Raw genomic sequence first — 23,268 nt, 5'->3', positions numbered from 1 at the left:
TTTTGTGCAGTATCTGATAAAAGATCTATAATGTGCTAACACAAACCTATCATGTAGCACCTGTGACTAACAGATTGTGATATCAAAGTCTTGATGCCTAAGTGCTCCTGTAAATGCATTAAACTTTTAGCGGCAGGAACTGTAGACTGCCAGTGACAAGGAGCTGATATGGTATTTCAGCAAAAGTTGATAAGTGTTATTGCTCTTAGAAGAAAAGGAAAATCTTACGCTCTTGAAAACCACTGGGCAGCTTGTGTTTTGATGGGACACTGTAATGCAGAGGGCGGGGAGAAGGGAACACAGGGACTGTATGAAAGAAAAAAGACACTTAAGAAAATCTCTGTATTCTGCAGTAGCTGGAGTTCCTTGAAGTATGCTCCCATCACACGCTTGGCTTCGGGCATCTACCTGTTCACTTCAAACCAACTTTTTAGGCAGCAGCATGCACATGGGGCCACGTTTAATTCCATGTGCCGGTAATGGAAGCATGAAAGGCAGCACAGGCACAAGCACGCTCTGCTTCTTGGCTGTGGCAGAACAAGGATGTTGGAAGACTCTGTAAGAGTGGGAAGAACTGTGGGAAGCTGTGTATAAATCCTTGGGGATGAGAAGCAGCACGGGTTTGAATGGGAACAGGGAAACGGGGTGAACAGGAGCACGAGACCCAGACACAGTGTAGAGTCTAACAAAGCTCAGAAAAAGTTCTTCAGAGAAAATGAGCAGTGGAAGTTTGCACGAACGTGGGAGGCAAGAGGTTCTGTGTGCTGTACAGCTCATGGCATCTCTTCAGCTTAAGGCCACAAATTAGCCTGATGAAATTCTCTCTGCTGAAAACCAAAATGTTCTGGCCACCAGAGAAAGCTGATCTGTTCCTGACCTCCCATTCCAAGAGCCAAACTCCGCCATGGGCTGGAGGTTTGGTTGGTTGCGAAATGTTCCCACTGTCTTAAGATATTAAGTTCAATGGAGGAAAAAATGGCACTGGTGCCTGCTGATAGATGTGTTGAGGTATGTAATGAAGCTGCTGCACAAGGCAGGTACAATCTTCACGGCTATGTGAGCGTGCTGCCTGACTTTTCTTTACACTCTGAGAATTGGAGGGCAAGACAATGTCACATCTGGGAAATACTGAGTAAATATAATTGGCAGAGATCCTGGATGTAGAACTCCTCTGGTTTGAGCAAAAGAGATGTCTCCTTGGTTTTGTCTTTCTTAAATAGGTCTGTGAGTATCCAAACAGTTCAGCGTAAGGAAATTAATAAAGATCATGAAATTCCTCAGTTTAGTTACAGTCCGGTGAAAACTGCCCACTAAAGCAAGTCGCTGAAAAGTAATGCCAGAGAGTTATTTGATATTGAATACTCCAGGTCTGAAGTTGAAAGTTTTCCCAGTAAAAAGGGATTATTTCTTTTATTCCTTATTTTATATAATACATGCTTCTCATGTTTTTTCATCATACTTCCTACAGTCAGTCCCTCGAATCATTGGCAGTAATGGAGCACAATCATTGGAAACTCCTCTGAGCCCTGAGTTAGTGTGTGGCATTAAAAGTCTGCTGATGAGCCCATAGACCTTTTGCTCGAGGACAGATCAGATGCACTCTGCATCACTGATGCTGGGACATACTATTCATATTTTATCTTCCAGGTAGTCCCAGGCAACAACTGCGTTTAGGGCATAAAGAATGCATAAAGAACACAATCTAGGATCTCCCTTACACCATTTTCTCCAGCATTTCCAAGATATAATTCCAAACAGACTTTGAAAACAATCTTGCGGTCATCTGGTCTATGCCTGAATGAATCTTTCTGATGTGCAAGGCATTAATAAAAGTTTCTTAGTAAATATGGAGAAGTTTTCTTGAGTGCTGAGAATCTGCTAAGAAGAAAGCTTATGCCAGGCTTAAGAAAAGGGTTATTGAAACAAGAGTTTGGACCGTTTGCCTGCATGTAGTTTTTCCATAACCAGTAATGAGGAGAGACACGGTGACATTAAGTTAGGGGTCAGTGTCACTGCAAGGGAAATAGTCCAAAATAGGATGTCAGCTCCTCAGCTGTGTAGAAATTGCTCTGAAATTATTTTCAGACAGTCCCATAGATGGTGGCATGAGAATGAGCAGCACTAGCTGGAGCGGTGTAGCGAGCAATCACAAGCCTGACTTTAATAGCGTCTTTACTACCAAAGACGTGTCCAGCAGCCTAACAGGGAGCTCTGGAGCTTCCTGCAGGTTCATATAATATTATCAACTTCAGGAGCCCCTGGAACTGTAAATATGTCTCTCAGCCATGCAGTGCAAGCGTCGTGACTAATTCCTTAAGGTTTCTGCACCGAAAGTCTCATTTGGTTCCTGGGGTTTTCAAGGTGAAGACACACAAGAGCCCAGCACAGTGTGAGCAGCAGCAGGACAGCCGGGGTGGAGCTGGGGCAGGGGAAGGTGGATGACCACGGTATGAAAAGTCCCATCAGTCTTTCAGAGGAAGGAAGGCCACAGACCTCTACCCAGTCTGCAAGCGGGTGCAGGGCTGTAAATTGGCCAAGACCACAACAGAAGCAGAGCTTCAGATGCCTCAAGAAGCACAAGGAGTACGAACATGTAACTTTCCTGGGATTGCTGTCCTCTGGGAACCAAACTAACTTGTGGAAATACAAGTGCCAGGAAGATCTAAGTAAAGAAACTAATAGGATATTCTGAGTTTGCATCTTAAACATCTTTTCCATGCCACGCTGGAGAAATACAGTGGAAGCAGAATTGGCAAATCCCATCCATATGCTACACTACAAAATGACTGACAGAGCACAATGCGAACGTTACTCCTGGACTGAGTCAAGAGAATGCATTAAAAAATGCGTAAGCAGAATACTGATCTACATCAACTCAATGTTCTCTCATTATGGAATTAAAAAACTTATACCTGTAATTATGGCTTACCCCTATTACAAGCAGAACTGCCACAGAACTGAACACGGGCCAGCTTCGTGCACGAGTTCAAAGCCACTGTGATGGTGCCTTATTTTCTTACTAACATCATCTTTATCCTCTCTTGCCCTTCTTCTCAGTTAACAAGAGTTATGTACCGACAGTGCTGAGATAAAGTAATGGTAAGGAGGACACCGCAAAAGGTATTTGAAAAGCAGAAGTAATTTACTACATGTCTGCTTTGTTTTACTTCCTAAGCCCTCCTGTTGTGAAAGGAAATTCATCTTTTCTGGCAGACTCCAGCCTTTTTAGGCCTGAGAGCTCCCCAGGAGCTTTCGAGTGCAGGTAAATGGATGTGAGACTCAAGGAGTACAAGGAACATGGAATTAATGTTGGTTTTTGCTCTGGTTGTCACATCTGACGTATAAGGAGAGTGCTACATCCTTGCTTGCAAGAAGCACCTCGATGTTAAAAACACAAGGTTGAGTCCTCCCATCATTGCTATGGTTCTGAAATCCCACGAATGGAAAGGTCACGTTGCTGGTGGGTGAAACATGTAGGATCCAGCAAAGCCTCCACGTGAGGCAGATATCGGGGTGCTCCAAGTCCCAAGGGGAAGGAAGGAGTGTGGATGGACAATAGGTGCAGCCCGTATTCTGCATTCAGCAGAGACCCCACGAGCAGGCAGAGGGGAAGCAGCCACTGCCTAAGCTAAAAAGCACACCGAGTGGTTTTGTCCTCTTCTGTTCTCCTGCCAGTTTGCACATATGTTCGGAGTATACAGCCTGCCCTCCAAAGACCACTTACAGGGGCAATCACAGGGAAGCAAAGCAGGGAGAAAGTATCCAAAAAGGGAATTTGTTCAAGAGAAAAAAATGGAGACAGATGTAGAGCGACTGGTCACGGCTGGCGGTAAATAACCCTCTGCCTGGAGTGCTCTGTTTCTGTAAGAGGAGTTCACATATTCCATTTTAGATTTCCTTTCTAAGAAGTCAAATCTTTGTTTTCCTGGCATTTATTCTTACTTTTTTTCTTTCCCCTATACACTTTTTCCCTTCTGTATGGTCTAAAATTGTCTTCTCATTTTTCCTTTCTCTTCGACACTGTGCTCTCTTTCAAGTGCGACATTTCTCCAATCTCCCTCTCATGCAGACCTAATTTTTCTGCACCGTCCCAGGCAACACCTTTCTCTACAACCCTCTCGTAGTCTCTGTGCCGCGAGCACTTCCCTCTGTCTGTACATGTGCACAAGGATACGGGTGCTTCACACCTGCTCCTGCGTTAGAGTCCCCACTTTTTCTCATGTGCACACCTCAGAATTAAGCAAATGCAACACACACAGACAGAATATTCATCCTCTTGCTCCCATAAACCTGTCAAGGCATATAGGCCAAGAAGCTATCTCTGCATAAATCTAAATCTCCTGTGAGGAAGCAATCTACTCAAAGGCAATAAAGCCAAAGGATATATTATTATCTTTGGTGTGGATCCTATTGGGCTGGGAGGCTGGCTGCTGGCTCCTCTCTGAACTTTCCTTCCCAGCCAGAACAGCCATCCCACAGACAAGTCTAAGCTTCCTTTCCTCGGTCTGATTTCCTCCTCCCGTTGTTTGGCCGGTAACCCAAAGGACAGGGTTTAATTATAGAGTTTGGAAACCTGGTTTATGCTACTCTGCCAGCACAGGATAAAACTTCAGCCTGCCTTCCGAACCAGCATCATTCTGCACTGTTGATACCTGCATTATCCCACGCAGCATAAAATGAATGATACGGAAGAAATGCCAAGTCAAACAAAAAGATGGTTTTAGTCTTTGAACTTTTCCTATGAATTTCATTGAGAAAAAAACAGAACACTGGAGGTCAGGGATTATTGTGTATTAAAACTGTGCCATCATTTTGACTGCATATTAAATAAATGGCAAGGCCTTTTTCTGGACAGGAGAGACATCAGAAAGGATGGACCTGGGACAGGTCCAGGCTCCAAAGCTCCCCTCTCAGAGAGGAACGCTGTGGCAAGCCACCGGCTAATACGGGATGTGAACATCATTTGTATAGCTTTCAGATGACCAATATATTTTCTCAGGTAGATGCCCCATTGAAGACTCATAAAACATTTTACGCTTCTGGAGACAAAGCCCCCACACAAATACAAAGGGGCAGATGTTAATATCAGACCCACGTGTGATTTCAGAGGTAAGGCAGGGGGAGCACCTTGTGCCAGTGACATACCACCATTGCCCTGGCATGGAAGGACACTTCAGTACTGTTTTGTCCCTCACCACTGATGAGCAGTGGCTCTTTCGGTAATCTCTCTGTCAGCCGTGCTCTTGCAGTGACCCTGGCTTTACAGAGAAGCTGAGGCAATGAATTCAGAGGACAGGGGGCTGGAAAGCCATGGCAGAAGTATTGGGGTGGGGCCGTGTGGATACAGCGTAAAGATGGTTTGAAAGTGCATCATCCCACGTAGGCAGGATAAAGCTCCTCTTCTTCAGGGCTGTGACAGTGATAGATGGCTTGGTGAATCTGAGCTATATCTAGCTGGTACCTGGCTTGAGTCCCTGATGTTGCAAGGTGATTTTCTGCCATTTTACAGGCAAGGCTAAGCAGAATCTGGGATTTTTTTTTTCTGTAGTAAGCTAGGAAGGTCATGAGGAAGGAAGAACCTTCTCTTCTCTGCCTTGTTCTTGTCTTTCTGAGCACCTCAGGAAGTCTGACACGGGGCAGTTGTGGTCCTTCATGATGGGCACCCAGTGGTGCCAAGAGTGGCGGAGGTGCTTTGGGGGTGTAAGGCTTTAGGTACTTCTCTTCTCCAGCTCAGCAGCTCAGTGCCACCATCTAGTCAGGACTTGGATGAGACAGAGGTGATGATCACATGCGGGGAAAACCACCAGAAGTGACAGCAAAATTAATAGCCAACCTCTGGCTGTTGCACAAACGGAGACCATTTGTCATTAACAAAGGGTACCCCAAAAATTGGGGGGAGCTAGCCCCCAGTCTGACAATGATGTAGAAGCAGTCACCCAGACACCTTTTAGCCATCTGTGTCTGCAGAGGAGGTTGTGATCTCTCCTTTCCAATGGGCGCTGAGCTTTTGTTCGTGTTTTTGCTGCTCCATGAGCAGACTAGTTTAGTCCAAGGTGAAGCTCTGCCTTACATCATCTGGAGCCTGGAGCTGATGGAGGGAACATCCCCTTGTGTCTACCGAGCAAGGACAACCTCACTGAAAACACCAGAGCCCTGGGGACGGTGGCGGCCAGGCAGTCACGGGGAGCCTGGCACTTGTCTGCCTGCAGGTCCAGCCTCTCCTCCTGCCAAAGTGCCACATCTGCAGTCAATAAGGGCCCACAAGCTGGCTCCTCCTCATTAGAGGAGAGAGGGCAGCTGGCAGGGGATCCTCCAAGGGCTCCCAGGCAGGGGAATCAGTCCCCTCCCAGTCTGGAATAGCCCAAATTTGGTGACTTTCTGGGCATGCTGTAAAGGACAGCTGTTTGACAGGGTCTCCAGAGAAAGCTGTGGGTATGTTTCCTACATGATGAAGGATATAGGTGGCTGGCCAAGTGCCCACAGAACTGATTTTAATGCTGTTCAGGTTGAATTTACTTTTTCTGTGCTGGATAGTTCATTATACAACAGGGCCCTGGACAAGCATGTGTTGTTTCTAAACACACCAAACCCATACTATTCTAAACCCAAACAAACAAGAAAGAAAAAAAGTACATATTGGGAAAGATCCTTTGGGCTGTTTAGAAGGCCTTCTCAAACACCGGGAGGCTGAAGATGAAAGCACTGCTTGCCTTCGTCTAACAATTAAGACTTCTGTTATTTTTATTAGCAATAAATATTGACTATTCAGCTGTAAGCAAAATTGAGGCATTAACTTCACCTACGCCTGTAGCACTGACCCAGAAAAATATTTTCAATAGTATTAAGCACCCAGATGATCAAGATAAATGATCAATGGACAGTTAAGTATGTAACATAACATAACCCAAAAGATGATCAACAAGAAAGATCACACACAAAAATTAACTGAGAAAAGGCAGGAGAGCTGCTCCCTCAATCTCACAAAGTGCTACACCCAGTGATATCTATTTTGATACGAAGCCTCCGATAACACTTCAGGTATTACAGATAAACGAAACAACTCCTTCTGTAAGTCTCTTAAAAGTCATTACAAAGTGAACTCAAGTGCTGTATAATGCTTGAAAAGTCCTTCTACCTTATAAAAATTCAGGGATATTTACTCAAACAGTACAACTGTAGGGCACAGTCCAGAGAGGTACTGCTTTTTGCTAAGCAATTGTCACCGCTATCCCAGAATTGAATCTGGACGTTTTGACAGAAAAAGACCGCCTATCTTTTGCTGCGTTATTTAAATACTTCAGATATTTGGCCAAAATACAGAAGTGACACACTCCAGAAACATTCACAGCTGCAGGAGCAATAAAACCACTACAGTATGTTCATTAGACTGACCTTTTCTCAGAAGAAGTTACAAGATATTTAGAAGTGATCACCTTTCTATATAGCATTCGGTGTATCCTGATAACAAAACAGAGCAACTGGAGATCATGTTCTTGGGCTCCGGAGAGCCGTGGCTTACCTGGCTCCACTTCATGCCATCCACTTGACTGGCTGCCACTTCCTGGAGAGCGCCCTTGGCTTGTATAAAACGGCTCCTCACCAGGACTGTCCATCTCATCCTCCACAGACTTGAGACGTTTTGTAGAGCTGAGAAAGTAAAAACCACATAATAAATATGAAACGTATGGAAAGGAACAAGGGCACTTCTGTTGGGACATACTTTGCTAGCCCTGCTTGAGACTAACCTGGTGATGGAAACTGTAAAGATTTAGGGTCCTGAGAAGGGGAAGGTAGGAGTCCTCCATAGCTTTCAGGTGAGACAGAACAACCTCTCATGGAGTCCAAACTGAGCCACTAAACACAGGTTAATTTAACTAGAGGACTGTTTAACATCTAGGTTTTTATGGATCAAAATGTAGGACATTTATCAAAGCACACACAGGTTAATAAAAAGGCAAGAATTTAACTTGTATTGCATGATTTCTTCAATTTGAATGAATATAGTAATTTCATAGAATTTAATAGAATTTCATAGAATCATTAAGGTTGGAAAAGACCTCAAGGATCATCAAGTCCAACCCAACACCACCTAACTCACTAAACCATGTCCCTAAGCACCACATCTACACGTTTCTTGACCCCCTCCAGGGATGGTGACTCCACCACGTCCCCGGGCAGCCTGTTCCAATGCCTGATCATTCTTTCCATGAAGAAATTTCTTCTAATATCCAGCCTAAACCTCCCCTGGTGTAACTTGAGGCCGTTTCCCCTTGTCCTATCACTTGTTACTCCAGAGAAGAGGCCAGCACCCACCTCACTACAACCTCCTTTCAGGTAGTTGTAGAGAGTGATAAGGTCAAACAATAATGTCACACAAGACTTATTTTTACTGTCAGATTTTTCCATGGGTTATTCTGAAAGACAAATTATTTATTAGTTCCAATTTGTATTTTAAATCTTTTAAGTGTAGCCATTGAATTAACCCAGACTTCACTCCTGTAAGAAGCAGCATAGATAAGTGAACGATGGAAGAATCCATTCTTGGTTCAAATGTTCACGTTATCCTACAAGCACAAGCATTTTACTCTGCAGCTGTGTGCCACCAAGCACAAAAAGCCCCCAAAAGGTATCTCTGGCCAGCGTCAGTACTAAAGGATTCCCTTGTGATATATCACAGCTTCCTCAGCAAAGGCTCAGGAGACAGAAGAACCCTTTCAGTGGTCTCTGGTGGCCGCTGACTCAGACTCCGGTAGTTCTGCAGGGAGAGGATCCCAAAGCCAAAGACACTCAGCTTGGCTCTATTTTCTATAATGAGTTGCACAGACTGCGTGGGGACGTTACCGAGAATTTATCTTCTAAGTACTTTTCCAAGGCTGGGTCAGCTCACTTTTTTTTTCACCAAATCTGTATTTTATTAAGACTTAAGGCATTCAAGAACAGGCTCCTCTGTGTAGGGGGAACATATTTAACAGACATAAAATATTTGACTGCGATTTCTGTCGGTTTAAAACTTGGAGCCTCCCTGCAGCTCCCCACCCCGGGCTCTGCACAGGTAGGAGCTGGTGGGTATGCAAAACCAGTTTGTGAGAAACAGGAAGAATAATTCTTGCGGTATGCATAGAATGCAGGTTTGGCCCTTCCTTAATTTAGAGAATTGTTATGTGTCAATAGGGGAAATTGTGTTCATACAATATAATTACCGCCTGATAATTCTGCTGAGTCTGTGTATTTAAGGAATATATTTTTTTTCTGACTGGGAACAGCCTAATGAGAGGAAAACAAACATATTACCAAGTTATTAACTACCCATGCTGTTTATAATTAGCTCCTTATCGGTGGTAGCTATTTGCAGAAGAATAGAAGAGCAACAACTGAGCTCTTAAGTAATATTAATAACCTCACTTTCTTACTTCTGGAGTCACAAGTAAATCCTACCTGAGAGTGGTGCTAATGATGAGCATGGTAGGGTATGCAGTTTACACGTAAAAAAGAAAGAGTACAAAGTTTTTAATTGATGTGTAATGGGAATTGTAGTCACTGAGCTCCATAATGTGCACTGCTAAGTGCAAGATGTCAAATATTCTTCCAAATACTGCAAACGGTAAGAAGTTATTGCTAAGAGCCTCCCTTTAAAGATTTTTTTTAAATAAAAACAACTGCTATATTCAAAATATAGAGACTTTTTACATGTGTACTTGCTTACTGCAAAGCTGGTGGCACCGCAGATCGAGATAAAAATGTAAAAGAAGCCTGGGCTGAAGTTACACTTTGTTGTCATGTCTGTCTTTGAAATAAGTGATCTATTTTGGCTGTGGGGGAAAAAAAAAAACCAGTCTGGTCCCTTAATAGCGTTCACAACAACTACAGTGACTGGGGTTGTTTATAAATCTAATCTCATGGATGGTTAAAGTGAAAGGTAAAAAATATCTTTTTTTGATAGTCGGCATCTAAGCCGAAATCAAAATCAGACTGGGTAGCCATCTGCAGTAACAATTCAGTTTTCCAAAGGCTGAGTTGCAAATTTCTAAATGCTGTATGAAAACTAGAATGTGTTATAGGACAAGATCCTAAAATGATAGTCTCACAGATAATGCTTTTTACAACAAAGAATGCATCTAAGTCTCTCTTAAGACTTTCCTGCTAGGACAAAGTGGCACATTTCAATGTGCTCCAAATTCTCTTCTGCCACAAGTGAAACTCCAACAATTCCAGTGCAACTCCTCCGGACACACCGAGATACAAGCCAGAAGTTATACAAGTGGGTGCAGCAGTTTTTCTTTGAAGCTTGTACGTATAAAAAGAACTTTAACAGCAATCCAGCTGAACATTCAGCTCTGTGAGTCTGAAACAGCTCCACATCTTGAGGCCCCCAAACAGCTTGTCAAAGAATTTAATGGGCACTTTCCCAGGCGAGCAATGATGCTGGCCCGTGTTTCCAAGTAACCTGGTAGTAGGCAGAGATTAAATTACCTGGTAGAGGATGTGCTAGGTAAAGACCTCCTCATTGCTCCTGGGCTCATGCTGTAGTATGAAGAACTTTCCAAATCTGAGAGGGAGAAATTAGGGCCTGTTCCTGCAGCTATCGGTGCTGGGGAAACAAAAGAGATTGCTGTCAGTAAGTCATGTGAAGAAGGCACGAATTGCACTTCAAAATCACTTTCTTCTTCCTCATGAGTGTGTTTGGTTGCAGGATGAGAACACAGGGGATGTGGAAATCAGGAAATGCAAATGGTAACTGGCATTGCAATCAAGAAGATGTAAATTTTATCAAGAATACAATATTCCATGACATAGACTCTTTCTTACATTCCTTCAAAGGTATTCTTTAAAAAAATAAAAAAAAAATTAAACAATTATGGCAAGCCTTTCTTTAAGCACTGCTTTTCTACCAATATAATTCTAACATTTAATGAAACTTGTTGCTTTTGCTTTCAGGACAAGATTGCATCTATTGGCAGAGTTACAAATAGGCTGCATCATCCCTGTAGTGTGCTTGGCATAATCTATAAGCAGTATAGGCAGGGAAATACACACCTCAGGACCTCTGGTATATATGTGCTGTACATCCACAAGCACAGAGGTTACAAATGCTCCTTGGAGAAAGCACAAAAGCAGTTTTTTTCTGCCGGTGAACATCTGAGTTTTCCTCTGGCCTCTCCTGCAGCCAAATCAGAGCTGGACTGAGACTATGACACTCAAAAACTTTTATCCAGCAGTTAGCCTCCACTGTTCACCTCCCATGACATTATCCAGCACCTAAGTTTTATTGTAAGGGATTTGAACACCTTTAATTTCCCTGTCCTAGAGCCTTGGTTTTACATTTAAAGTCAACAGATAATGCATTTCAGGAAGAAATGCCACTGTACGGCGAATGGTACCACATCCACTGTCGCTGTTCCAGTGCTATTTCCAGGATCTTTGGGAGCTGACAATTACAGATCATGATTTTCTCTCCCATTTCAGAGCCATCTGAAAAAAGGACCTACTGCACAATAAAATGCACAAACTCAGCCTGGAACGTATTGTCTGAGAGCCCTGATTCACAGCAACAAAGGCGAAGCAAGTCTCAGTGCCACATAAGGATGCTGAGCCAAGTTTAATCTTTGCTCTGAGAATTTGGCCCATTTTCAAACATGAAAAAATCTTTCACTCCGATGGGGCAGGAGTGAGGAAACGAAGACAGGACAGCTCCTATCACCCAGCTAACATGTCTGGGCTGAAACGCAGGCTGCTGGGAGTGCTGCCATTGACTGTAATGGGGCCAGTATTTCACCCCAAGTCTTCAGGAGCTCAGAGTGTCAGATTTGCCAGAGGAATAATGTAGCTTTGCAGCTGCCTCATCATCCCCACAAGACAATTAGTTGTTGTTTGGCAAGGATCTTTTAAGAACGTCATTGAAGCAGAAAGGGAACAGCCTGGTTAGCCACGGACTTTTAAAAGCATGGGATGGAAAATGACACAACGTCATTAAAAGTTGAGAAAATCTGGAATGATCGTTAAAAGGAATGAAGTTGGGAAGTAATTTATGACAAGAACGCTCAAATCCTTTGTTATCTGCTCTTAACTCTCATACGCTTCCTGCACACTGGGCATACGAGAGGGTGTGTTAACAGAAAGAAAGAAAAATTAAGCACAGTAAAATTAACTCGTTTTATCAATTTGTGCTTTCTGCAACAGTTTCCTGACAGCAGCTACAAGAGGCTGTAAAACTGATGAATTTGCATGGAAAAAGAAACCAGTGTAAGTAATTTGTGTAAAAGGTAACACGGACATGGACTGCTATAATTCAGACACCCTGCAGATAGCAGACTGCTGCAGTGTGAGCAGTTATGGGTTAGAAAAATGACCACACTGCAGTCAGTCTGACTTGAATGGAAATCAATCATAAAGGTACTCTCTGCAGCATCTACTCCACAGTTTTCAGCAACTTCCTTGCCAAACAGATTTGTGCTTTGTAAACCCTTTGCTGATCAATTCCTCTGCATTCTCTGCCTAGCAAAGCCTAACTTACAGGTTAAACATGCTATTTTCCAAACGGGAACGTAAAAAGGCAAGCACTAAATTAAGCACCGTTTCTTTCCGAGGCACAATGAACTTCCAAGCCACTGCAAGATTTATGAAACAGTTTTATTCCAAAGAGATATGGAAAAAAAACTGGTATCTAGATAACACTCCTTTCTCGCACTTCCCTCTGTTTATTGCTCTCTCCCCCAAATCCTGGATGTTTCTGTTCCAACCCTTCAGCTGGCCCCAGAGGAAAATGAAGTGTATCTCCAGACAGGGGTGGGGTAGGAACAACATATTGCGAACGCTGTGTAAACTCAGCGCAAAGTAGGAAGGGCTAATCACACAGTAATTTCCTCCCAGGTAGCTAACATGAAAGATGCTTTGTTTGTCCCAGGCCAAACCACCTTGCTACACTCAAAAGCTCATTTGCAAGTTGAGGGTTAAAGAACAAAACCCACCTCTGATATACACCAGCAGATCTAACCTGGGGCGGTGAGTACCTGCAACCCTGAGTACCTGCAACCCCTCGGCAATCCTTACACAGGAGCCATGATCCTGCCACAACCAACCCAAGCTCTCTGGCTCTAGAAGTGCTGTGGCAAATTCTGTGCAGGGCTAAGCTGTTCTGAAAACCCTTCTCCTGCCTGACAGGCACATATTCTTAGCAAAGGGTATTTGTACCTTGCTCGCAGTTACCCCATTCCTATCATAAACCACCTCAACGTGTAGAGCCCACTCTGAGACTGTCCAGAAGAGGTTAAAGATTTTCATCCTCAAGGCAGAAGGTTGCTTCCTCTTCCCAGGTGGGATTTGGTTGAAGCTGTGCGTGCTTTCTGTTTCAGCCTCGGTGGAGCTGAGCCACACCTCGCACCTCCCGCGCTGGGCTCCGGCCGCGGGGAGCTTGCTGCCTGGCATCTGCCTCCTCCAGTTCCCCTCCTGTTCTGCAGTGCAACGCGCCACGGCAGTGGGAACCATGCAGATAGCTCAGCCAGGAGGTATCTGAGCCTGGTCCAAATGGCTTTTCACACTGCCTTTGCGGACTGTCCACCTTATGCTGGTGGAAAGGGAGCGCTTACGTTTATTTGCACAAGTCCCTGCAAAGGCTGCAGCTCCAGAAAATAAGCAAATGGGTGAAAGTGATGCAAACTGTGGCAAAACTCTGACTAAATTAACCCTTTTCATTGTAGCACATGATGATCCACCATGCAACCTCCCAGCACCCCTGTTCCTCGACCCCAGGAACAGGCTCTGGCCCCACACGAAGGCGCAGAGCGGCTGGGAAGCTCCACCCCAGCACAACCAGCCGTTTACACGCTGCAGCCTGCAGAAACTCCAGGCCACCGATGTTAAAACCCTGCTGTTTCCCCCCTCTGAGAAATGCTCTGCAGCAAAGTGACCTTCTGATAGCTCAGGAACATCTCCCAAACAGGAAAGGATGTCAGAAATTGCAGTTAGGAGTCAAAACAATAGTCTCCACCTACGTGCTGGCATCAAGATGTCATCTGACCCGGGGCTCCGACCTGGCGGGGGGCGCGGAGGAAGGACCCCCCTTCCCCTTACACCCAGCCTGCTGATGTGCGCAGGCTTTCCGAGCAAACAGAGCCTGGTCTCTGCTCCCATTTCAGCTGCTGGCATCACAAAAAAAAATCCCTGTGCCCATGGGACACGTTTCACTCGCTCCAAGGGGCTGGAGGAGCTCGTTTGCCCCAAAGGAAGAGCCCTCAGCTGGGGCTGATGGATGCCTGTTAAACCGGGAGGACGGGCAAGCACCCACGCTGTGCGGCTCCCGGGGACGTGGGGTAGCATCACCCCTGCTGCCAGCCCGTTAGCTCAGATCTTCACCCAAAATGTCAAGAAAAATAACAGAGAAATTCCCAAAAAGCCCTCTGACTTAACCCAATTGGAATATTTATTTTGAAAAATTGATTGAATTACAGAACAGGAAACCCACTAAATAAAACCAGCCAGGCTGGCATTTGTCTTCCTTGGAATCCAGCACTTTCTTTTAGTCATGTTAATATTTAGTTTCCCTTTTTTTCCCATTTTTATGTATTTATTTTTACAAAGAGGCTGGGATGTGACTAAGATCACTACATGTGTAACGCTGCAGCAAAGTGATAATGTGTTTAAGGTTAAATGGGAGAAACATGACATTTGACTAATAAACTTTTTCCTGTGTTGTGACTCCATAAACAAAGGGAAACACACTGTGCTGCTGCTGCTGCTGAGAGGAAAGGGGACCTGGGCTGGTTTTTTTCTTTTTTTTTTTTTTTTTTTTTTGCAAGGCCTTTGTTTCCTACGCATTGTATCATTAGACTCAAAGAGGTTGTGCCGAATACAACAGATATGAAATGTGTGATGTTCATTTTAAAATTACAAGTACAGCCTGCTATTGACCATCTAATTATGCTGAGTTCCATTTATAAACATAGCTAACCACTAAGTTTATAGAGACTTTTTGTGCTGCTTTAATAGGATATTGATCGAGAGCAAGGTTTGAGTGGACTGCCATTGAATTGTGTAATGGCATACAAAAGGCAAGGTCATGGCAACTGTTCACTCTATGCCTGCAGTCTATTTTTTATTATAATCTTTTTTTTTTTTCTTCCTCTCATACCCAAGCCCAAACAGTGCGTTTCGGATAGCAGTGCTTTGCTAAGGAATATGGAGTATCTTTACAAATGTTAATTTTTCTGCTGCTGACTTTAACTACCTTCACTACGGTAATGCTTAGTATAGCAGAAAACGTACAGGCTGCTGTCTAGCCAGAGCTGTTTTATTACACCGTGGCTTGCAGAGGAGAGCCTCTTCTCCTCTCCTGGGCTGCAGGAAGGCAGCACCATCCTCCCTGACCCACACCGGGAGCTGGGGCAAGCCCCATCCAGCACACACGGGGGCTGGCAGGACTTTCCCTGCAGTTTGTTTCAGTTGTACCTGGCCACGGGAAAGAAAGGTGTGAGGAAGCTGCGTTTCCTCCGTCGCATCCACAGCAGTAATTACTTTCATTTCTAGCACTTGTCCGCCTGCCTCACAGCAAGGACAGCTTCAGCCCCTGTCTCCATCGCTAAAGCAGCCGCTAACCAAATCTGGCACCTGCCCCATCCAGCAGCCTCGGTGTTGCAGGATCCCGAGCCTTCCCAAATGCCTTGGCCACAAAAGCACCTCTTACCTGTGGAATTGGTGTAACAGTTTCAGGGATAATTAGCTGGACCATTTCTGTGTTTATACAGGAGCAGTAAGCAACCGTGTGTGTGCTTGTGTGCTCGGGGTTTCACCGGCTCATTAGAAGGATTAGAAGTCACCCCACTTGCTCCGTACAGCTCCTTACCGCTAACCTCTTAAAACTCGAAGCGTGGCATTTTCAGACCAGGGTGCAGTCAGAATTCCCTTGTTTATCAGCATGAGGAATGATGTCATTTTGACAAATAACACAGCACAAAACAAATATGTTTGATTTGGCTCTAGCGAACGTTCATAAATCCTAAATCTTTCTTCACATCCTGGGCAGTGCAGTTTATCTGGCTGCTTGAAGGACCTCCAAGGGAGGAGATCTTCCCAGCAGCTCTCTGCACAAGAGCACATGCTGCGGACTCAAAGCCAAGAAGGGAACAGCGTTCCCCACGCCTCTCGCCCCGCTCCAGCCTGCCACAGCCTCCCAGCCTCTGCCAAGGGAACGGGACTGTCTGCTTGGCACCACGGCCACCCCTCTGCCGGCACCTTTCACAGAGGGTATTCTCCAGCGCCGTGCAGACAGCTCGCACACAGTGAGCAGAATATTTTCCTAACAAGGGTAGAAAGGGGGGAAGGTTTTGCTTGGCCAACAGCTGGCTGTCAGTTCGCAAAACCTGGACATCTCCAACGCTTCTGCTTCTGAGCCTTTGGTTGTCAGCACAAACCTCTCTAAAGATGGAAGGATGAAGTCTCTGCTATCTGCAGGGGTCTCCCCAGTATCTGGGGTGACAGAAAACACTTTGAAAGGAGCTCACACCCTTTGCCTGCTAATAATGTAGGAGAACTGACAGCACGGTCTGCAACATCCACATCAGACGGGGTGGAGAGGGAACTTTCTGTTTTTCAGATGAAAATTCATGATCTGCTTTCTCTGTTTCACTAGGCTCTGCAAGATTCAGTAGCTGCGTGGCATTTCGAAAGAAAATCGGCATCTATAGGACTGAAGAAAGCAAGTTTCTGTTACCAAAACAGTCTGGACTTGTTCAATAACTCACAGAAGCTGTGATGATCAGCACTGATAGGTAAGATAGATCACGGTAACAGCTGACCTTTCGCTTGATTAATTCATTCTCCAAATTTGCATGACGGAGACAACTGCCTATTACTTGAGACTCCTTGTCATGTGGACCTCTGGGAACTTTACTAAATAAACCTGGCACGTAATTGCTACCAACAATATTTCATACGATTAATTTTAGATAGCAGCAACAAACCACAGGGCAGTTAAAACTGTGGGAAATCACTTATTTCTATCATCATATTATCAACAGCAAGCACGGAAAGAAAGATGACAGTGGGCAGACACAAAGACGACTTCTTTGTGAAGCAAACCCAGAGCACGCTCAGGAGGAGAGGGCGCACTATGGACAGGCAGGCTCGTCCCTTCCCTAGCCACGGTGGCTTCTGAAGGAGCAAGGACTTCTTAGAAAGGGAAACCAAGAGACCAGGCTGAGGACATTTTGATTAGTCAAGCTACAGACTGTGAATAGCTGACGGTGAGTCTGGAGGATGGCTGTTCATAAGCTGAGCTCCCCAGCATGAAAGCAACCCATGGACTGGTCTCAAATCAAGACAGGGGATCACACAGACAACCCAGCAAGGGTTATATTGAAAAGCGCACTCTTTAATAAAAAGACCTTGCCTGCCAATTTAGGCAAATATGCAGCAATTACTTCGTTGCTCTGTTATGTTAAATAATTCTTGGAATATTAGCATGCGGATTCATACCGACTTCGCTGGGAATTTGCTGCTGGACTCTACACTAAACATACCCCAGTGGGTAGCCACGGCATGTCAGGCTGCGGGCTTCTCAGCCCTCACAAAGTAAACAAGGTTACGGCTGGTCAGTACATGTCTGGGGCATCTCCAAGGAAAATCCAGGGTGCTATCAAAAGCCGTGTAGCTAAATCAGTTGCTGGCACTCTTCCCTCTGAGTCAGTTCTGAAGTGATATCCCGATATGCTTTGGGGACACTATTTTTGGTAGAGGTGCTGGCTTGTGGACAGGATATAAAACCGAGGTCTTGACCTCCTGGGATTATTAAGGAGATCATGAAAAAGAGTGCAAACCCCTGTGTCTGGAACAGATAAAAGCTGAATCTTTTTATTTTGCCCACCAACACCTCCTTTCTCACTTCCGATAAAGTTCATGGCTGTTCTGCTCTTCCTGCGTGCCCGAGCCCTGCCCTTGGAGGGGGTGCGTTTCAACGGGAAGCCGAGGGAACGTCTCAGACACAGTTCATAGTTTGCAAAACATGCTGAATGCTAGGATTTCTGATACATAACGTTTTAGTTTAGTGCTAATAAAATATCATGGAAAATGAATAGGCATGAAACATGACTCTCCTGAGGTCAATGCCAAACTCTCGGGGAGTCTGGGGCTGGCTGTGACGGCTGAAGTCCTGAACGGGGACACTTTTCTAGCAGCCCTGTCCTGTGCACGCAGGAAGCACGGCTGACAGAGTCCAGAGGCAGCTCTGCTGTGTAGGGCTCCTAGAGCGAAGATAAGATTGTGGTGAAGTGGGATGGATGCCTTGCAGAGGGGGAGGGTGAATCCTTTGGGTTTCAAAAGCCTTACACTGTCACACTGAAATAAAGTGACATAACACGGATAGGTTTAAAGACTGGCTGTAACTTGGTTTTGTCCACCACGGCTGCAGGTACCAGTCAGTTAGTTTACCCAGTACAGTCAGTTAGGTGTCAGAGTTCCTATTTAAGCACTTCAGTAAGTGAACCACAAATGGGCTGAGCGCTCAGCAGCTCCTCTTGACTTCCAAGTCCTCTTAACTTTGGCCTTCCCACAAAATTCCTACTAGTTGTAAGGGAAGAAAATTCTGGAGAAATGTCTGCCTCCAACTTTTTCTCCCTCTGTTTCTGTCTCCAGTGCGTGTAACTCTGACATTCACGTATCTCCCACTCTCCACGCTTTTCCTGTAGCATGCTATTTTTGAATATAAAGCCAATTTACTAGCTAGTGCAAGTCTTTCCGAAAGAGGAAATAAAACAGGAAAATCCTTACAGAAAATCTGTGCTCTGACTCAAAACCACAGATCCTCTGCTAGGTTTGTGCGAGTTAGATTCCAGCCCTAGGAGGACTTCAAGTACATGCTCAGAGCCAACACATAAACAAATACGCCTGCTATCTAAGGGGAGAATAATTTTTATCCCTGGCTGTGGTGAAGAGATTGGTTACAAGCCCTAAGGTCTGTGGGCATGTAGTTGAGTAGTTCACCTGGAGCAGTGGTGATTGGTGACAATGGCATGTGGCTGCATAGCTCTACAGTGTCTGCAGAAAAGGTCCCCAAAGGACTGGCACCTACAGCGCTGGCTTACCAGTAGTCTCTCCGCAAGAGACCGTCCGTACGCTCTCTTTGGACGCTCTGGATTATGTCATAGCAAAATACAACCAATGCACCTCTGATCAATGGAACAGGACGGTGACAGGTACTCTCAACTCACTGTTGTTAGTGAGTATTGACAAGCCTGTAATGATCACGCTGCAGCGTGTCATTCATGCGGGGGGCATTAGCATTCTTTAAAGGTCAAAAACCAAATCCTTCTAGAAGACAGAATTCCATACAGCTAATGGAAAACGCAGGCGTTGCGAAGTCAAGATGTATGGCTCTGCACAGCTGAGATGATCAGAGCTGAAGCTGGTACAGTTGTTGGCATTATTAACGAGTTCACCAGTTTGCAGGTGTACAAACCCATGCATGCATGGCACGGACGAACAGAATGTGCAAAAGCGACATAAGAAAATTTCCAGGCTTTTTAACATTTACTGTTAAAAATTATGCTATTTTATTTTCCCACATTAAAAGATGTGGCACAGAAACACTGTCCACTGGCGAGAAGCAGGGAGGAGAGACTTGCAGTTTTCAAGGTGCTGTTTCTGAATTGGGGAAGGTGCATGATAAGAATCAAAGGAAAACAAACTGGGATTGCAGAAACCACTTAAACCGCCACAAAATGATACTTACTTTGTGAGACTCTTACTAGCTCAGTCACACTGAAAACACCTGATGTGACAAAACTGTCCTGGAAGCCCAAATGTCCTAAAAAACAAACATAGTGAGAGAACTGCGATTAGCTTTAAGCATTTAATGACAGTATTCTCAAATACTTTACTTTCATTTAGACTTAAAATGTGACATCTAATTTCCCACTTAGCAGTAATTATTGTTTATGTAGGTGGGTAACTAGTCATACAGCTACGTAGGCTGCTTTGTGGTTTCTATCTAGAGGTTAGGAAAGCTAACATGACACATCAGCAGGGAGATTTTTACATGTTAAAGCATCTCAACAGGAAATCTGAAACAAAAGAGGACTATTTTAATAAATGGTTACCTTGGATGACCCCTAATGACTTCACAATTGAAATGAAAATACTGTACCTAGGAAACAGACAGGACAGCTAAGTTCCATAATCGTTTTAAACATTATTCTCTAAAGAAACATCTGATCAGGATTATCTACCCATTCATTCAAACAAAACAAGATTTAAAGATGTACTCTTCATTTTTTCTAAGGTTACACTAGGGAAATTTTAAAACAGAAGCTGGTTTAAAAAAAAATAAAATGAATGCCTTTCCCACAGAAAAAAAATTCTAACGTATAAAACTAGCTTTTGAAAAGAAAAATAAATCTCTGCATAAGAAAAGTATTAACTTTGAGCCTTGGACTGTCTGTAGGAACCAGGGTGTACGCTTCCACGCTCGCCTCCCTTGTGCAAGGAATGCCTCTACACTTGGTATCAAAATGTTATTACACTTTACATAACAGTATTTTCCTTCTTCTCTGAAAACATGCCTACCACCAAATGTTCATTTAATTTTCACGGGTATGATCAATTACAAAAGGAGCAGCTTTGGGGCTGCAACCCAGCGGACGTGTGCGGAACAGTTCACGCGGGACGTATCGGGACTTCAATCAGAGGGCTGCAGCTAGTCGGCCAGACTGACCTCGTGCTTTTGAAATCAGGGTCAAAGGAGAAATCTCAGGATAAAGAGATTATTAAAAGAACTGTAAAGTCCTACTTGTCCACAGGATAAGTGGCATACCTTTTTAGGTTGTCCTACTTAGAGTCACCGATTCCAGCGCACGCACACATATATTATTGAATGTTTTGCAGGGCCACCATCTGCTCCGTTGTTATTTGTTTGTCAGATTCAGTACAATTTCCCCATGTTCAGTATATTCTACCGTACCCCGCGCTCATCATGGCAGTACCTGTGCACCTTCCTATAGCGAACAGAGCAACAGGACTAATGCAAGCTGTATATTTATTCTCCTGTCTTTCTTTTGGGGTTTTTTTCCAAAAAAAACAAGATATCCCATTGCCATTTCTATGTGCAGAAAAAGAAGTAAAAGAAATACATCTTGTGTGCAGGACTCCAGAGGGTGACATGTCAGGGAGAGGTTTGGGAGGGATCTGGAGGGAGGTCAGCCGTTCATCGCCAGCCAAGTCCTGAGCAAATTCAGCTCCTGCACGGAAGAATTTCCCTGTCTCTGTGAGGATCCTACGCTGCCAAAAGAACGCAGTCACTAAGCTACCAGACTTGAGACAAGTTTCTACATCAGGCATGTTTTTATACTTCAGCAATAACGATGAGTTTCCAAACTGTGTATATGTATATCTTTGGGCATCCTTGTGTATGTGTGTATACATATGTATTATGTACACAAACATATAAATATACACAAATCTGTCATGCTCCAGCTGTAGATAAATGTACTATAAAATATTGAAATTGATGCTGAAATTCAACACAAACAAATTCCTCAATCTGCAAACAAGGTTTTTATTTACATCAAGAGAATAAATTTTTCTCTACTTCAAATGAGAAAATGTTCTTAGAAGCTTTTATTTTTCCTTATTTTCCACTTAGAAGTAGCTCTCAGATAATTGTAAATGCTTTCGCCTGATCTGCTTTATGTTTTACCATAATGAAGGTGATGAGTACATCATTCTGCTTTTTAGCAATGGTTGCTGGCCATACGCAACGTTTGTGCATTGACAATTTCCCCAGTATTTTTAATATGAAGATCTACTTTTCATATGCTGCAGCAGACCTGCCTATTGAATTAAATGATCTGTGAATTAAAAATAATTCTCTTAGGTCTTCACTGAAACCACTCATGTGCCTAAAATTAAGCATATGCTTAAGTGCCTTGCTGGACCGGGGCCAGGACGCTTACTACTCCGCAGAGCCCTTCGTAGGGAAGCCAGTCTATGCTATATAACTTCTCACACTGTGCTCGTCATGGCAGTGGCTGAGCAACTTCCAGAAGTGCATTCGTCAACGCTACCAACATCTGTCACGTGCTGGTTTTTCACAGCGCACCATCCTGGCTCTGCTCTGCTGTCCGCTTCCAGCTGCATTGCTCAGGCAGGTTCCTTTCGCACTGAGAGTGAAGGTGAAATTTATGTATGGAAGTAAAAAACAAATCACAGCTATGGTAGGACATATGTCAGATTTTTGAAGGGAAAGTCTAGAGCTCTTTGGAATCATCCGAGAAAAATGTGATTGTAGCAGAGCTGGCTGAGTTACCTTAAACCAGCAAACAGAGGTAAAAACAGAAACGAAAATGCCGTAGAAGGGTTTAAAATACATTCTAGCTCCCAGAATGCTGCAGGGCATGAGAAAGGTTGAATAAGTTAGCTTGGGCCTGCTAACTTCATTATTTTTATGTTGCTGGGTATACCTGAAATGTCCATTTACTTCTGTGAGAACATTTCTTACGCGTGTGCATGTAATAGTAATCATTAAACAACAGCATGCAACGAGAGTGATTGGATTTTCATCCTTCGGTACTGAAAATAAACATTTCACAAATGAAAGGTGAATTTCACAATTCTCCAATTTGTTATTTACTTATAGACATTAGGAAATCAGGGGCTCATCTCACCAATCATTAATTATATCTCGATAGCCACAAAAGCAATGCCCTTGGCTTAGAGCTGTATCCTGGGCTCACTGCGATGCACGGCTGGGCTGTGAATTCCCAGTTCGGTGGAACCCCATGAAAGTTTAAAGGTTTGCCTGGACGGTTCAGATTGCAAAATCCAGGCCTAAGACTGCAGCTTTTGCTGAGCTGTGATGAGAGAAACAGGACAAAGAAGCTAGACGTGCAAAAGAAGAATGACTGGGGAACAGCAGGATTGACAATACATGTGAAGTAAACATTTTGCGCCTATTAACAGGGGTCAAAATGCAAAAATATATCCATTTGGGCTGTTCCACGTCATTCTGAATGAGAAAAAAATAGGTAAAGTCAAGCAATTCCATATGCAGATGTTAGTATTAACGAGCTCCTTTACTGGAAAGATGATTAAACATCTTGAAAGCTTGCAAGATTTCCTTTTCATAGGGCACTTTACTGACATATGTGTACTGCGGTACTTTTGCTAAATATCCCAAGGCTAGGACACTGAAATTGCTGCATGGGATGGGGTTATCTCCGCAGCTTGGTGCAACAGTCACATTTCTGTAGTAAAGCAGGTGTTCAAAATGAGGGTGAGAGGATTTTT

General features: G+C 44.1%; 1 protein-coding gene across 1 annotated transcript in view; it reads right to left on the bottom strand.

The window, feature by feature from the left end:
• Window positions 1-23,268, bottom strand: part of NFIA (nuclear factor I/A) — a gene marked incomplete at both ends in the record, with an annotated part of 86,873 nt that overhangs the window by 41,510 nt on the left and 22,095 nt on the right. The window contains 3 exons of the mRNA XM_010082740.1: window positions 7,520-7,647; window positions 10,471-10,588; window positions 19,718-19,792. Coding sequence (XP_010081042.1) covers window positions 7,520-7,647; window positions 10,471-10,588; window positions 19,718-19,792 — 321 coding nt within the window. The remainder of the gene's footprint in view (window positions 1-7,519; window positions 7,648-10,470; window positions 10,589-19,717; window positions 19,793-23,268) is intronic.

The sequence above is a fragment of the Pterocles gutturalis genome, unplaced genomic scaffold, assembly GCF_000699245.1.
Source record: "Pterocles gutturalis isolate BGI_N339 unplaced genomic scaffold, ASM69924v1 scaffold2030, whole genome shotgun sequence".
Lineage (NCBI taxonomy): Eukaryota > Metazoa > Chordata > Aves > Pterocliformes > Pteroclidae > Pterocles > Pterocles gutturalis.
This window is presented reverse-complemented; position numbering and strand designations above follow the sequence as displayed.